Source organism: Anolis sagrei, chromosome 4, assembly GCF_037176765.1.
Source record: "Anolis sagrei isolate rAnoSag1 chromosome 4, rAnoSag1.mat, whole genome shotgun sequence".
NCBI lineage: Eukaryota > Metazoa > Chordata > Lepidosauria > Squamata > Dactyloidae > Anolis > Anolis sagrei.
The window spans coordinates 3,358,684-3,375,733 of NC_090024.1; the positions used below are offsets into that span (position 1 = coordinate 3,358,684).

Genomic DNA, 17,050 nt, shown 5'->3' on the forward strand with positions numbered 1-17,050 from the left:
GTTTTCTAAGATCTACAGAGACACTCGCTGGAACATCTCAGCAAGTGAGAGTCCAAAAGTGGCAGGCTGAAACCCAGAACCTGATACCAAATGAGAGACTCCCCCCCCCCGGGCACACAGAAGACTGAGCGACTTGGAAGGCGCTGAACAGACTGCGCTCTAGCACCACGAGATGCAGAGCCAACCTTAAGAAATGGGGCTACAAAGTGGAATCCTTGACATGCGAGTGTGGAGAAGAACAAACCACTGACCATCTGCTGCAATGCAACCTGAGCCCTGCCACATGATGCACAAGGGAGGACCTTCTTGCGGCAACACCAGAGACACTCCAAGTGACCAGGTACTGGTCAAAGGACATTTAATCAACTACCAAACTTCACAAATCTGAAAGAATTAAATTAAATGCAAAATAAATAAGAACTCCTTCCTTGTATTGTTGAAGGCTTTCATGGCTGGAATCACTGGATTGTTGTAGGTTTTTTCAGGCAATATGGCCATGTTCTGGACACATTCTCTCCTGACGTTTCGCCTGCATCTATGGCAAGCATCCTCAGAGGTAGTGAGGTCTGTTGGAACTAGGAAAATGGGTTTATATATCTGTGGAATGACCAAGGTGGGACAAAGAACTCTTGTCTGTTGGAGCCGGGTGTGAATGTTTCAACTGACCACCTTGATTAGCATTTGATGTCCTGGCAGTTGTTTGGTGTGGCTTGTTCATGCCTGGGACAATTTCAACAGAAAGGAGGAACCATGAAAATTAACAGAATCTGGCTACCAGTATTAAAAAAACTCTAAAATTACAACAGCAAAAAACAGAGAGGAAACTATCAGGGACATCTAATCACCTCTCAACAAAAGATTGCCCCAGGCACAAACAAGCCACACCAAACAACTTCCAGGCCATCAAATGCTAATCAAGGTGGTCAGTTGAAACATTCACACCTAGCTCCAACAGACAAGAGTTCTTTGTCCCAACCTGGACATTCCACAGATATATAAACCCATTTTCCTAGATCCGCTAGACCTCACTACCTCTGAGGATGCTTGCCGTAGATGTAGGCGAAACGTCAGGAGAGAATGCCTCTAGAACATGGCCATATAGCCCGAAAAAAAACCTACTACACCCGAACTCCTTCCTTGCTTACTAATGACTTAACTAACTATCTAAAGTTTGGATTATAGCAGAAAACAAGAAGCTTGGCTTCCTTCCAGAGAAAGAGAGAGAGAGAGTTAGAAAGATCCGAGGCTTAATGTCAAAGATGGAATACTCACAAGAGAAAAATGGAAGATGTGATCTTAGAAATGAAGGCTCCGAGGAAACCCAGAAGCCAGAATCATAGAATCAAAGAGTTGGAAGAGACCTCTTGGGCCATCCAGTCCAACCCCATTCTGCCAAGAAGCAGGAATATTGCATTCAAATCACCCCTGACAAATGGCCATCCAGCCTCTGTTTAAAAGCTTCCAAAGAAGGAGCCTCCACCACACTCCAGGGCAGAGAGTTCCACTGCTGAACGGCTCTCACAGACAGGAAGTTCTTCCTAGTGTTCAGATGGAATCTCCTCTCTTGTAGTTTGAAGCCATGGTTCCATTGCGTCCTAGTCTCCAAGGAAGCAGAAAACAAGCTTGCTCCCTCCTCCCTGCGGCTTCCTCTCACATGTTTATACATGGCTATCATATCTCCTCTCAGACTTCTCTTCTTCAGGCTAAACATGCCCAGCTCCTTAAGCCTCTCCTCATAGGGCTTGTTCTCCAGACCCTTGATCATTTTAGTTGCCCTCCTCTGGACACATTCCAGCTTGTCAATCTCCCTCTTGAATTGTGGTGCCCAGAATTGGACACAATATTCCAGATGTGGTCTAACCAAAGCAGAATAGAGCATGGGGAGCAGGACTTCCCTAGAAGAGTTGCACTTCCCTTTATGACAGCAGAGCTTTCCAATCTGTGTATAGGAACACACCAGTATGTTTCCTATAGGCCAGTGTTTCTCAACCTTCCTAATGCTGCGACCCGTTAATACAGTTCCTCATGCTGTGGTGACCCCCAACCATAGAATTATTTTCGTTGCTACTGGTGGGGTGGGGTGGGTGGGGGGATTGATTTTGACATTTGGGATTTATAGTTCACCTACAATCAAAGAGCGTTCTGAACTCTACAAGCGATGGAATTGAACCAAACCTGGCACATAGAACTCCCATGACCAACAGAAAATACTGGAAGGATTTGGTGAGCATTGTCCTTGAGTTTAGGAATTGTAGTTTACCTACATCCAGAGTGCACTGTGGACTCAAACAATGATGGATCTGGACCAAACTATGCCCACATGTCACCACTGGTGAAATTTGGGGAAAATAGACTTGGTATATGGGAGTTGTAGTTGCTGGGATTTATAGTTCACCTACAATCATCATCACTTAGATGAAGGGCTAGAAGGCATGATCATCAAGTTTGCAGATGACAGCAAATTGGGAGGGATAGCCAATTCTCCAGAGGACAGGAGCAGGATTCAAAGGGATCTCGACAGATTAGAGAGATGAAGGGCCAAAACTAACAAAATGAAGTTCAACAGGGACAAATGCAAGATACTCCATTTTGGCAGGAAAAACGAAATGCAAAGAGACAGAATGGGGGATGCCTGGCTCGAGAGCAGTACGTGTGAAAAAGATCTTGGAGTCCTCGTGGACAACAAGTTAAACATGAGCCAATAATGTGATGTGGTGGCAAAAAAAGCCAATGGGATTTTGGCCTGCATCAATAGGAGCATAGTGTCTAGGTCCAGGGAAGTCATGCTACCCCTCTATTCTGCTTTGGTCAGACTACATCTGGAGTATTGTGTCTAATTCTGGGCACCACAATTCAAGAGAGATATTGACAAGCTGGAATGTGTCCAGAGGAGGGCGACTAAAATGATCAAGGGTCTGGAGAACAAGCCCTATGAGGAGCGGCTTAAGGAGCTGGGCATGTTTAGCCTGAAGAAGAGAAGGCTGAGAGGAGATATGATAGCCATGCATAAATATGTGAGAGGAAGCCACAGGGAGGAGGAGGGAGCAAGCTTCCTTTCTGCTTCCTTGGAGACTAGGACGCAAGAGAACAATGGCTTCAACTACAAGAGAGGAGATTCCATCTGAACATGAGGAAGAACTTCCTGACTGTGAGAGCCGTTCAGCAGTGGAACTCTCTGCCCTGGAGTGTGGTGGAGGCTCCTTCTTTGGCAGCTTTTAAGCAGAGGCTGGATGGCCATCTGTCAGGGGTGATTTGAATGCAATATTCCTGCTTCAACTTATATCCCCATACCAAAAAAGGGAAATGCGAAAGACTGCTCAAACTTCCGTACAGTGGCCCTTATTTCTCATCATGCCAGTAAGGTAATGCTCAAGATCCTGCAAGGAAGACTCCAGCAATACATGGAGCGAGAGTTGCCAGATGTTCAAGCTGGGTTTAGAAAAGGCAGAGGAACGAGAGACCAGATTGCCAATATCCGCTGGACTGATTGAAGATTGGGAAAGGCGTCCGGCAAGGCTGCATCCTCTCACCCAACCTTTTTAACGTGTATGCAGAACACATCATGCGAGGATGTGCGGGGCTTGAGGAATGCAAAGCTGGGGTGAAAATTGCTGGAAGAAACATTAACAACCTCAGATATGCAGATGACACCACTCTGATGGCCCAAAGCGAGGAGGAGCTGAGGAGCCTTCTAACCAAGGTGAAAGAAGAAAGCGCAAAAGCCGGGTTGCAGCTAAACGTCAAAAAAACCAAGATGATGGCAACAAGAATGATTGACAACTGGGAAATAGAGGGAGAAACCGTGGAGGCCATGACAGGGTTTGTATATCTAGGTGCAAAGATGACTGCAGATGCAGACTGTGGCCAGGAAATCAGAAGACGCTTACTTCTTGGGAGGAGAGCAATGGGAGGAGATAAAATAGTCAAGAGTAGAGACATCGGACTGGCAACCAAGATCCATTGCCTAGTCAAAGCCATGGTCTTCCCTGTAGTCACCTACGGATGTGAGAGCTGGACCTTTGGGAAGGCTGAGCAAAGGAAGAGAGATGCTTTTGAGCTGTGGTGTTGGAGGAAAGTGCTGAGAGTGCCTTGGACTGCGAGAAGATCCAACCAGTCCGTCCTCCAGGAAAGAAAGCCCGGCTGCTCATTGGAGGGAAGGAGACGAGAGACAAAGTGGAAGTCCTTTGGCCACATCATGAAGAGACAGGAAAGCCTAGAGAAGACAATTATGCTGGGGAAAGTGGAAGGCAAAAGGAAGAGGGGCCGACCAAGGGCAAGATGGATGGATGGCATCCTTGAAGTGACTGGACTGACCTTGAAGGAGCTGGGGGTGGTAACGGCCGACAGGGAGCTCTGGCGTGGGCTGGTCCATGAGGTCACGAAGAGTCGGAGACGACTGAACGAATGAACAACATTCCTGCTTCTTGGCAGAATGGGGTTGGACTGGATGGCCCATGAGGTCTCTTCCAACTCTTTGATTCTATGATTCTATGATCAAAATAGTTTATTGTACGGGCCCATGGCCATGACAAAAAGCACCACACGCACACAATAGTACCCTCAGAGTACAGGCACCAAAGATGCTAAACAGAACCATAATTTGCTCCCACAACAAAACAATGAAAGTTAATAAAAGTTAAAATACATTTTAGGAGAGGATCCAGTTAGTTGATAGCAGTTGATAGCAATTTCATCTAACTCTGTCTTTCTGATCTTTTTTGCAGAGCGAGCAAAAAGGGCTACTTTGTAAGTTACATAGTCATTGTATCGCCCAGTAGAAACCACACTGTTTCTGCAATAGAGTTCCCTTCATCTTGTGTCAACAAGGGTTTCAGGTGTCTTTCCCTTGGGTCATAGAATCATAGAATCAAAGAGTTGGAAGAGACCTCATGGGCCATCCAGTCCAACCCCATTCTGCCAAGAAGCAGGAATATTGCATTCAAATCACCCCTGACAGATGGCCATCCAGCCTCTGCTTAAAAGCTTCCAAAGAAGGAGCCTCCACCACACTCCGGGGCAGAGAGTTCCACTGTTGAACGGCTCTCACAGTCACTTTAAAATGGGCAGACTAACAGATAATGCACAATGTCTTCGACCTGACATTGACTACAAATACATAGTCTGTTTTCCCAGGGGACATTTTGGTAGCGACCATCTAACACTGCGGTTGGCATCGCTTGAAATCGCAGCTCGGTAAAGGCGGTTCTCAAGGAAGGAGGCTTGAGTTTAATCAGGTATCTGGCTCTGAAGTGTTCAGTTTTCAAACCATGGGGAAAACTTTGAGTTCCTAATTGATTGCAGGGTCCTTCTTGAGTCAATCCAAAACAGGCAGTCTCTTAGTTGTCTCTTAGTCATGTCCAGGGCAGAATTTCGTTCAGGAAGATTGTAGCTGAGTAAGAGGTCCTCCAGGCCAGATCTCCATTGTCCATGGCCACTCATTTCCTTGTAGCACAACACAGAAAACCGGTCGCCCTGAAGAGTAGCAATTTTGTTGAAGTACCTTAATTGGGTACAATCTATTCTTGATTTTACTGATGGCCATCCAGATTCGGTGCACAGAAGCGCAGCAGGAGTTCCGGCTGGAAGGGAATAAAGCTTCCGTAGGAACTTGTTCTGCAGAATTTCCAGGGTTTTGCAAAGGTTGGTATCTGAACCCCAGATTTCTGCACCATAAAGCACCTGTGCTAGTACTTTTAGAAGTTGCTCAGTCCCTCTTTAGTGTGTGCCAGGGTCCACTCTGCCCATTTGGGTTTTTTTTAAGAAGTTGTTTACGGTCTCCTTAGTATGTGCCAGGTGCCCATTTTGTGCCCTTTTGAAGTTTTTTAAGGTCTCCTTAGTATGTGCCAGTGGCTAAGGTGCCCATTTTGTGCCCTTTTGAAGTTTTTTAGGGTCTCCTTAGTATGTGCCAGTGGCTAAGGTGCCCATTTTGTGCCTTTTTGAAGTTTTTTAGAGTTTCCTTAGTATGTGCCAGGGGCTAAGGTTACCATTTGGTGACTTTTTGAAGTTTTTTAGGGTCTCCTTAGTATGTGCCAGGGGCTACGGTGACCATTTGGTGCCTTTTTGAAGTTTTTTAGGGTGTCCTTAGTATGTGCCAGGGGCTAAGGTGCCCATTTGGTGCCTTTTTGAAGTTTTTGGGGTCTCCTTAGTATGTGCCAGGGGCTAAGGTGCCCATTTGGTGCCTTTTTGAAGTTTTTTGGGGTCTCCTTAGTATGTGCCAGGGGCTAAGGTGCCCATTTGGTGCCTTTTTGATGTTGTTTAGGGTCTCCTTAGTATGTGCCATGTGGTAAGATGACCATTTTGTGCCTTTTTGAAGTTGTTTAGGGTCTCCTTAGTATGTGCCAGGGGCTAAGGTTACCATTTGGTGCCTTTTTGAAGTTTTTTGGGGTCTCCTTAGTATGTGCCAGGGGCTAAGGTGCCCATTTGGTGCCTTTTTGATGTTGTTTAGGGTCTCCTTAGTATGTGCCAGGGGCTAAGGTGCCCATTTGGTGCCTTTTTGATGTTGTTTAGGGTCTCCTTAGTATGTGCCAGGTTCTTGGTCATGTTCAGGGCAGAATTCAGTTCAGGAAGATTGTAGCTGAGTAAGAGGTCCTCCAGGCCAGATCTCCATCGTCCATGGCCACTCATTTCCTTGTAGCACAACACAGGAAACCGGTCGCCCTGAAAAGTAGCAATTTGGTTGAATTATCTTAATTGGGTACAATGTATTCTTGATTTTACTGATGGCCATCCAGATTCGGTGCACAGAAGCGCAGCAGGAGTTCCGGCTGGAAGGGAATAAAGCTTCCGTAGGAACTTGTTCTGCAGAATTTCCAGGGTTTTGCAAAGGTTGGTATCTGAACCCCAGATTTCTGCACCATAAAGCACCTGTGCTAGTACTTTTAGAAGTTGCTCAGTCCCTCTTTAGTGTGTGCCAGGGTCCACTCTGCCCATTTGGGTTTTTTTTAAGAAGTTGTTTACGGTCTCCTTAGTATGTGCCAGGTGCCCATTTTGTGCCCTTTTGAAGTTTTTTAAGGTCTCCTTAGTATGTGCCAGTGGCTAAGGTGCCCATTTTGTGCCCTTTTGAAGTTTTTTAGGGTCTCCTTAGTATGTGCCAGTGGCTAAGGTGCCCATTTTGTGCCTTTTTGAAGTTTTTTAGAGTTTCCTTAGTATGTGCCAGGGGCTAAGGTTACCATTTGGTGACTTTTTGAAGTTTTTTAGGGTCTCCTTAGTATGTGCCAGGGGCTACGGTGACCATTTGGTGCCTTTTTGAAGTTTTTTAGGGTGTCCTTAGTATGTGCCAGGGGCTAAGGTGCCCATTTGGTGCCTTTTTGAAGTTTTTGGGGTCTCCTTAGTATGTGCCAGGGGCTAAGGTGCCCATTTGGTGCCTTTTTGAAGTTTTTTGGGGTCTCCTTAGTATGTGCCAGGGGCTAAGGTGCCCATTTGGTGCCTTTTTGATGTTGTTTAGGGTCTCCTTAGTATGTGCCATGTGGTAAGATGACCATTTTGTGCCTTTTTGAAGTTGTTTAGGGTCTCCTTAGTATGTGCCAGGGGCTAAGGTTACCATTTGGTGCCTTTTTGAAGTTTTTTGGGGTCTCCTTAGTATGTGCCAGGGGCTAAGGTGCCCATTTGGTGCCTTTTTGATGTTGTTTAGGGTCTCCTTAGTATGTGCCAGGGGCTAAGGTGCCCATTTGGTGCCTTTTTGATGTTGTTTAGGGTCTCCTTAGTATGTGCCAGGTTCTTGGTCATGTTCAGGGCAGAATTCAGTTCAGGAAGATTGTAGCTGAGTAAGAGGTCCTCCAGGCCAGATCTCCATCGTCCATGGCCACTCATTTCCTTGTAGCACAACACAGGAAACCGGTCGCCCTGAAAAGTAGCAATTTGGTTGAATTATCTTAATTGGGTACAATGTATTCTTGATTTTACTGATGGCCATCCAGATTCGGTGCACAGAAGCGCAGCAGGAGTTCCTGCTGGAAGGGAATAAAGCTTCCGTAGGAACTTGTTCTGCAGAATTTCCAGGGTTTTGCAAAGGTTGGTATCTGAACCCCAGATTTCTGCACCATAAAGCACCTGTGCTAGTACTTTTAGACGTTGTTCAGGACCTCTTTAGTGTGTGCCAGGGTCCACTCTGCCCATTTGGGGTTTTTTTAGAAGTTGATTAGGGTCTCCTTAGTATGTGCCAGGGGCTAAGGTGACCATTTGGTGCCTTTTTGAAGTTGTTTAGGGTCTCCTTAGTATGTGCCAGGGCCCAAGGTGACCATTTGGTGCCTTTTTGAAGTTGTTCAGGGTCTCCTTAGTATGTGCCAGGGGCTGAGGTGACCATTTTGTGCCTTTTTGAAGTTTTTTAGGGTCTCCTTAGTATGTGCCAGGGCCCAAGGTGACCATTTGGTGCCTTTTTGAAGTTGTTTAGGGTCTCCTTAGTATGTGCCAGGGGCTAAGGTGCCCATTTGGTGCCTTTTTGAAGTTTTTTAGGGTCTCCTTAGTATGTGCCAGGGTCCAAGGTGACCATTTGGTGCCTTTTTGAAGTTGTTTAGGGTCTCCTTAGTATGTGCCAGGGGCTAAGGTGACCATTTGGTGCTTTTTTGATGTTGTTTAGGGTCTCCTTAGTATGTGCCAGGGGCTAAGGTGCCCATTTGGTGCCTTTTTGAAGTTGTTTAGGGTCGCCTTAGTATGTGCCAGGGGCTAAGATGACCATTTGGTGCCTTTTTGAAGTTCTTTAGGGTCTCCTTAGTATGTGCCAGGGGCTAAGGTGACCATTTGGTGCCTTTTTGAAGTTGTTTAGGGTCTCCTTAGTATGTGCCAGGGGCTAAGGTGACCATTTGGTGCCTTTTTGAAGTTGTTCAGCCTCTCCTTTGTATGTGCCAGGCTCTTGGTCATGTCCAGGGCAGAATTCAGTTCAGGAAGATCGTAGCTGAGTAAGAGGTCCTCCAGGCCAGATCTCCATCGTCCATGGCCACTCATTTCCTTGTAGCACAACACAGGAAACCGGTCGCCCTGAAGAGTAGCAATTTTGTTGAAGTACCTTAATTGGGTACAATCTATTCTTGATTTTACTGATGGCCATCCAGATTCGGTGCACAGAAGCGCAGCAGGAGTTCCCGCTGGAAGAGAATAAAGCTTCCGTAGGAACTTGTTCTGCAGAATTTCCAGGGTTTTGCAAAGGTTGGTATCTGAACCTCAGATTTCTGCACCATAAAGCACCTGTGCTAGTACTTTTAGAAGTTGTTCAGGCCCTCTTTAGTGTGTGCCAGGGTCCACTCTGCCCATTTGGTGCCTTTTTTGCCTGGCTGGGGATGGGAATGCTTTGACTTGGGATTCTCCACTGAGTTAAGAGTTAGTCTAGATCAGGCATGGACAAACTTGGGCCCTCCTCCAAGTGTTTTGGACTCCAACTCCAACAATTCGTAACAGCCGGTAGGCTGTTACGAATTTTGGGAGTTGGAGTCCAAAACACCTGGAGGATGGCCCAAGTTTGCCCATGCCCAGACTTAGGGGAAGCTCTGAGATCTCCTATTGACCCCTATGATTATCAACTCCGCTTCTCTTTGGCAGGATGTTGCAGCTCTGGATGGGTCTGCTGGCCACCTTGGCCACCCTAATTGGGCATGGAGAAGCCAGCGCTTGCACAGCAGGATTGGATGGCATTGGTAAGAACATCAGGAAGGGAGACGGGCAGCAAGGAAAATGGTCTTGACCGGATAGGCGAAACAAGGAACTTGTAGAGCCACTGTGTACAGGTAGTGGTGCAAAGCTAACAGGGGATGTTGACTTTTGTGGAGAGGTGGCTACCAAGGGAGCGGAAATGGTCAACATTTTCTAATGTTACAGCATTAAACTGTATCTCTGGCATTGGAGAGGGATTGGCTGATGCCTGATGGAAGAGAACCTTGGTTTTCTCAACGTTCAATGATGGGCCAACCTTTTCATATGCTTCTGCGAAGGTGTTTAGAGTGGCTCATAGATCTTCTTCTGAATGTGCACAGACGACGTTGTCATCAGCATACTGGAGTTGGGGCATTGTGAGGGGATTATATCTTTTCTTAAACTAAATGTTGGGACATTCCCTGAGATGTGCATGTGAGGCTTCCTGAAACTGAGGAAAAGGTTATTGTAGACTTCATTGCTGATCACCTAAAGCTTCCAGGGTTCTGGGTTTTGGCAACATTCTCCTTTAGGTTGTGTCTACTTCCACGCAGCGAGCCTTTGTTCTTAAATTTTCAAAATCTATTACTTTCTGAAGGCATTTGAGGCAAGCACTTGGGGATCTCAGAAAGCGACTTTGGTGGCCCACAGCATTATCTTAGACCTATCCCTGGTCTAAGATGGTCACATGTTCATCTCCTTCTGGAGGTTTCTGGTCATCTCCTCTTTTGGTTTCCTTCTCCAGAGGTTTTGAAATAGAGACTGAATGGCCATCTTTTGAGAGGGCTTGGATCACATCTTTTGGCAGAAGGAGGTTGAACTAGATGGCCCTGAGGGTCTCTTGCAAGATTCTAGGATCGTCTGGTTCTGCTGTGAATCCATCCCTGCCTCATGTGGACTCCTTGGAGTGTTTGATGGGGATCCAGTTTATTTTGGCCATGTAGAAATGGCTTGGAGGGCTGTATAACATGACCAGTGATGTCACCTTGCCTTGACCTTCCATCCTTGTGTCTCCCCAGTTTCCAATTTGGCCAAAGGTCGCCCAGCCGCACAGTCCTCTATCTTCGGACCAGATTTCGGCGAAGAGAAAGCTGTGGATGGGAACTGCCAAGGGGACCTGATGAAGTACCGCTCCTGCACCCACACAACATATGACATGGATCCCTGGTGGTATGTGGATCTGGGGGTGGAGTACGCGATCATTTCCTTGGTGGTGAAGACCCGGGAGGACTGCTGCAGCTCGAGAATCAACGGCCTCGAGCTCCGAGTGGGAAACTCTTTGGATGGAAATGGCAAATTCAACCCTCTGTGAGTGCCCATTTTTCTACTTTACCCATTGTGTTGTATGCAAGCAGAAGCTAAGAACAAGAGTCTCTCTCTCTCTCTCTCTCTCTGTGTGTGTATATATATATATATATATATATATATATATATATACCTGTCTATATCTCTATCTATCTCTCTCTCTATATGTCTATCTATCTGTCTATCTATCTATCTATCTATCTATCTATCTATCTATCTATCTACTAGCTTGGGGACCCGGTGATGCCCGAGTTACTTGAGAAAGGCATTGTTTGTTTTAAGAAGTTTGGTAATCTTTCTGGATGCTTGCCATAGATGCAGGCGAAACGTAAGGAGAGAATGCCTCTAGAACCTGGCCATTTAGCCCAAAAAAACCTACATGGGGTATGGGAGGTGAATCGCATCAAGGTACTGCATATCCCATTGTCCATGGTCCATCCTCCCTCAAACAGCACCATATAGAGGGCCATGGGGATATAGTGGGTCATGGGGAGTCTGTGTGCCAAGTTTGGTCCAGGTCCGTCATTTGTAGGGGTCGCAGTGGGGTATGGGAGGTGAATCATATGAAGGTACTGCATATCCCATTATCCGCGGTCCATTCTCCCCCAAACCGCACCATATAGTGGGTCATGGGGGTCTGTGTGCCAAGTTTGGTCCAGGTCCGTCATTTGTAGGGGTCGCAGTGGGGTATGGGAGGTGAATCGCATGAAGGTACTGCATATCCCATTTTCCATGGTCCCCCCAAACCGCACCATATAGTGGATCATGGGGGTCTGTGTGCCAAGTTTGGTCCAGGTCCGTCATTTGTAGGGGTTGCAGTGGGGTATGGGAGGTGAATCATATGAAGGTACTGCATATCCCATTATCCGCGGTCCATTCTCCCCCAAACCGCACCATATAGTGGGTCATGGGGGTCTGTGTGCCAAGTTTGGTCCAGGTCCGTCATTTGTAGGGGTCGCAGTGGGGTATGGGAGGTGAATCGCATGAAGGTACTGCATATCCCATTGTCCATGGTCCATCCTCCCTCAAACAGCACCATATAGAGGGCCATGGGGATATAGTGGGTCATGGGGGTCTGTGTGCCAAGTTTGGTCCAGGTCCGTCATTTGTAGGGGTCGCAGTGGGGTATGGGAGGTGAATCATATGAAGGTACTGCATATCCCATTATCCGCGGTCCATTCTCCCCCAAACCGCACCATATAGTGGGTCATGGGGGTCTGTGTGCCAAGTTTGGTCCAGGTCCGTCATTTGTAAAGGTCGCAGTGGGGTATGGGAGGTGAATCGCATGAAGGTACTGCATATCCCATTTTCCATGGTTCCCCCCAAACCGCACCATATAGTGGATCATGGGGGTCTGTGTGCCAAGTTTGGTCCAGGTCCGTCATTTGTAGGGGTCGCAGTGGGGTATGGGAGGTGAATCGCATGAAGGTACTGCATATCCCATTTTCCATGGTCCCTCCAAACCGCACCATAGGGAGGAGGGAGCAAGCTCGTTTTCTGCTTCCTTGGACACTAGGATACGGAACAATGGCTTCAAACTTCAACAGAGGAGATTCCATCTGAACATGAGGAAGAACTTCCTGACTGTAAGAACCGTTCAGCAGTGGAACTCTCTGCCCCGGAGTGTGGTGGAGGCTCCTTCTTTGGAAGCTTTTAAGCAGAGGCTGGATGGCCATCTGTCAGGAGTGATTTGAATGCAATATTCCTGCTTCTTGGCAGAATGGGGTTGGACTGGATGATGGCCCACCATGAGGTCTCTTCCAACTCTTTGATTCTAGGATTCTATGATTCTACATCCAGAGAGCACCTTGGACTCAAACAATGATGGATCTGGACCAAACTTGGCACGGATATTCCATATGCCCAAATGTGAACACAGATGGAGTTTGGGGGGAAATAGACCTTGACGTTTGGGAGTTGTAGTTACTATGATTTATAGTTCACCTACAATCAAAGAGCATTCTGAACCCCACCAATGATAGAATTGGGGCAAACTTCCCACATAGAACCCCCATGACCAACGGAAAATACTTAATGCCATCTAGTCCAGCTCCCTTCACCAGGGCAAGAAAACGTAATCAAAGCCCTCCTGACAGAGAGCCATCCAGCCATAGATATAGATAGATAGATAGATAGATAGATAGATAGATAGATAGATAGATAGATAGATAGATAGATAGATAGATAGATAGATAGAATTCACACACTGAGAGATATAGTATCCTTGATTTGAACGGGACCCCTAAAGAAGGACAATTTTATGTCGCCTGTTCCAGAGTAGGCAAAAAATCTCCACATCAACACTGACAAAGAAACAACAAGAAATACAATAATATATATAAGAAACCAACACTTTCTCATTATTTTATTTTCCAGATCACTAGACTGGGCCACAACAACGTGTGGCAGGGAAGGGCTAGTGTGTGTGTGTGTGTGTGTGTGTGTGTGTGTGTAAATGCAATGTTTATTTGTGGGATTAACAGAACTCAAAAACCACTGGACGAACCGACACCAAATTTGGACACAATACACTTCTCAGACCAACAAGTGACCATTACTCATAAAAACACTGAAAAACACAGCAGAAAAGACTTAAAAAGACCAAAAATAAAAAATTACATTACAACGCATGCGCATAACCACATATATACACAAATACACATATACACAAATACGCATATGCACATATATACATGCACAAAACACATACACAGACTGTGTCACAGCAACACATGGCAGGGGACAGCCAGTCTATATAAATAAAAATGCAATGTTTGTTTGTGAGATTAACATAACTCAAAAACCACTGGACGAATTGACACCAAATTTTGGACACAAGACACCGATCAGGCCAACGAGTGACCATCACTCATAAAAACACTGAAAAACACAACAGAAGAGACTTAAAAAGCCAAAAAAGCAAAAAGACAGTACAGCACATGCGCAAAAACAACTTCCCCCCTCCCCCACAAACAAAACACACAATAGCATATCCTCACTCTCTTCCGGACTACAGCTCCCAGCCATTCATTTCCCTCATAAGTAGGGAGAAACTTAGCTTCCCTATAGAGACCCCACAACAATTTCATGAAGCTACGTTTCTCCTGCACAATGAGAGTAGAGAGTTGGTGGTTTTTCCCATCAGAAGGAATAAATAGTTCTTTTAAACAGTCCTTAAGATATGCTTCATGCCTTAGAAATGATCGGGCTTCAGAGATTTGGCAGCCGTTTCCTTCCTGGCTGTTTCCAGTCAGCGCTCTCTTCACTCTCCAAGATGAAAGTGGCAGTTAAAATCGTTTCTCTCAGCAGCAAGCTAGAGACAGTAGCTAATCAGGAGGAGGGGATGAGAGGCAACCCAGAGGCAAAGGAAAAGGAAGAGCAGCATAGCCATGTTTCTCCATGACAAGCAAACAGTGCACAATCGGTGGTTTGGCCACCAGATGAGAAAGAGATGATAGAGGCTAAGAAAGGAAGAGGAGCAGAGGAGAGAACTGAGGCCCTTCTTCTTTCCCATTTCCTTCTCCATCTAAAATGTCAAATTTTAACTTCACTTGGAGCCCGGTGTAAAGGAGCATAAAATTACTGCCACCTAATCTGTGAGGAAGCCCAGTAATTCTCAGCATCAACTTAGGAGCTGTTTTACAAAGAAGGATTTACTTATTTGATAGCGTAGCGTTTACTGTCCTTGGTTTGGTTTTACTTCTTATGCAGGCTGTTTGACTTAGGAGAAACTGTATCAGGCAAGGCTTGAGGAGAACAGTAACAAATTTATTTAACAGGAGTATAATATATTCAATTGTTTCTTCACAAGAGGCACAAATCTTGATTGGTTACATTAGTAAGGTTTCATGAGTAACTTTAGGTTCCAAATTTAAGAGGTTTCTGTAAGCAGATGTATCTTTCCTGGACAACTGTCCTAATAAAACAAATAAGCTAAAAGGCTTATTTAACAGAATTGGCTCCCAGCCAAATCCTGATTCTTAATATTAAAGAACCAGTCTTCCCTATAGTTCTCTAACTATAGTATTCCTAAATGGTTTTCCACACACCACAGGATCAACTACCTTCTCCTGTAACTCTTTGGTCACAGACTAGTTCCCTGAATCCCCACCTAGAGATTTCAGTCCTTTCTGCAACTCTAATAGTCACAGACTCTTCTCTGATTCTCCCACTAGAGAAATCAGTCTTCCCTGTAGCTCACCGGCTTACAGACTGCCACTTTCAAACAGCTGCCCCGTGAAGTGACAGTTGGCCCCGCCCCCGTTGCTATGGCAACTCAGCTCGAGCCAAACCAGCCACCATCTCTAACAAAATATAATCCTACATACTTACCATTTATTAACTACTGTTTAAACAACACATAACCATAAGAATAAAAGTTACACATCGTCACACCCGGGATTCCAACCGCTGTGAATGAAGATCCAATGCCCCTTCAAATGTCATCCCTGTTCCCTATTCCTCCAATATGAGTCCAACCACCTCTCCAGGCTGTGTCTCCAACTGAGACCAGCTCTTTCAGCATCCGGACTCGATCTATAGGTGGTTCCCCCTTTGTCACAGGTGAGTTTGGTAACTTTGGTGCATAGAGAAGGGAAACGCATCAGGGTAAAACATTTGGATGAGGGAATTGCAGGTTCCAATGGCTACTCTGCTGTAGAGCTGATTATTGTTGGAGGTTGTAGATATAAATAAATAGAAGCTTTACCACTGTATCTGAACCAAAATATACCCTGCAGTATAATAATGTGTCACTCAGATTGGTGTAACAGTAACTTTGCTTCAGTTCAATAGGTCAAACAGAGCAACAATATATATAATAGTCTCTCTGAATTCTTACAGAGATCAGAGGGAATAAATAGTCCTTTTAAATTTATTTATTTATTTAAAATGTTTATATCCCATTTTTCTCACCTCCGTAGAGGGACTCAGACCGGCTTAGACCAATCTGAGTGACACATTATTATACTGCAGTGTATATTTTGGTTCAGCAACAGTGGTAAACAGTCTTTAATATATGCTTCATGGCTTAAATATGATCAGGCTTCAGAGAGTTGGCACCCGTTTCCTTCCTGGCTGTTTCCAGTCAGCGCTCTCTTCACTCTCCAAGATGAAAGTGGCAGTTAAAACTGTTTCTCTCGACAGCAAGCTAGAGACAGTAGCTAATCAGAATTCTGGCTCCTGGCATACTCAGCCAATCAGCTGCCGACGCATGTCTTTCCAGTCAACCCATTACATCATGGTGTCTTTTTATAGATTCCCACAATTGTGACCTCCCTGCTCTAAGGCTTAGGCTTGGAGTCTCTGCGAGTCACACCAAAGCCTTTGAGGGCAGAATCTGCCCCACGAGAGGCGTCTGTCCAGAACTGTATTGAGCAGGTGAAGGGATGCCTTCATCCCACTTCAACACCATTCCGCCCTCCAACTCCCTTCCTGGGGCTGACCTACTTTCCTCTCTTGCAGATGCGGGGTCATCAAAGACACCAGCAGTGGATCCCTCATCATCTTCCAGTGCAAAGGGCTCAAGGGGCGTTACGTGAGCGCCCACATCCCTGGCCGTCAGGAATTCCTGACGTTGTGCGAAGTGGAGGTCTATGGGATGAAAGTGGAGGATGTGTGCCGCTGAGCGAAGGGGTACACATATCCCCCCAAGCCTCGCAGTTTCGGCTCTTAAGCAGAGACTGGATGGCCATCTGTCGGGGGTGATTTGAATGCGATTTTCCTGCTTCTTGGCAGAATGGGGTTGGACTGGATGGCCCATGAGGTCTCTTCCAACTCAATGATTCTATGGAGGGGATTCAACACGGGATTGCAGATACTATCAATGAGACCTCGCCAATAAAGGCCCTTCTTGAGCAAGAGATGTTTGCCTCTCTGGTTTGTTTGTGGGAGTGTCAAGACCCAGGCAGACCAGCAAAGCAAACGGCAATGTAAGAGTTAAAGGAAGGTGTTTAATGTCTATTAACAAAACAAAAGGAGACTCTCCAAGTCAGAGTTGTAAACAAAGAAGGCTTGCGGTCAGCAGGAATGTAAACAAACTGGTCTCAGTCAGTCTTTGTTGGCAAAAGGAAAGTCAGTCTAAACAAAAGCAGGCAGCTTGGATTCAGCAGTAAAACTTAGTTCG

At 45.9% G+C, this 17,050-nt stretch overlaps 1 protein-coding gene across 1 annotated transcript in view; it reads left to right on the forward strand.

Annotated features, from left to right (window-relative positions):
* LOC137096900 (uncharacterized) overlaps nucleotides 1-16,787 on the forward strand; it is a 29,504-nt gene extending 12,717 nt beyond the window's left edge. The window contains exons 3-5 of the mRNA XM_067467216.1: nucleotides 9,532-9,626; nucleotides 10,641-10,929; nucleotides 16,390-16,787. Of these exons, the coding sequence (XP_067323317.1) occupies nucleotides 9,532-9,626; nucleotides 10,641-10,929; nucleotides 16,390-16,552 (547 nt within the window). The 3' untranslated portion in view covers nucleotides 16,553-16,787. The remainder of the gene's footprint in view (nucleotides 1-9,531; nucleotides 9,627-10,640; nucleotides 10,930-16,389) is intronic.
* Nucleotides 16,788-17,050: the final 263 nt, after the last annotated feature.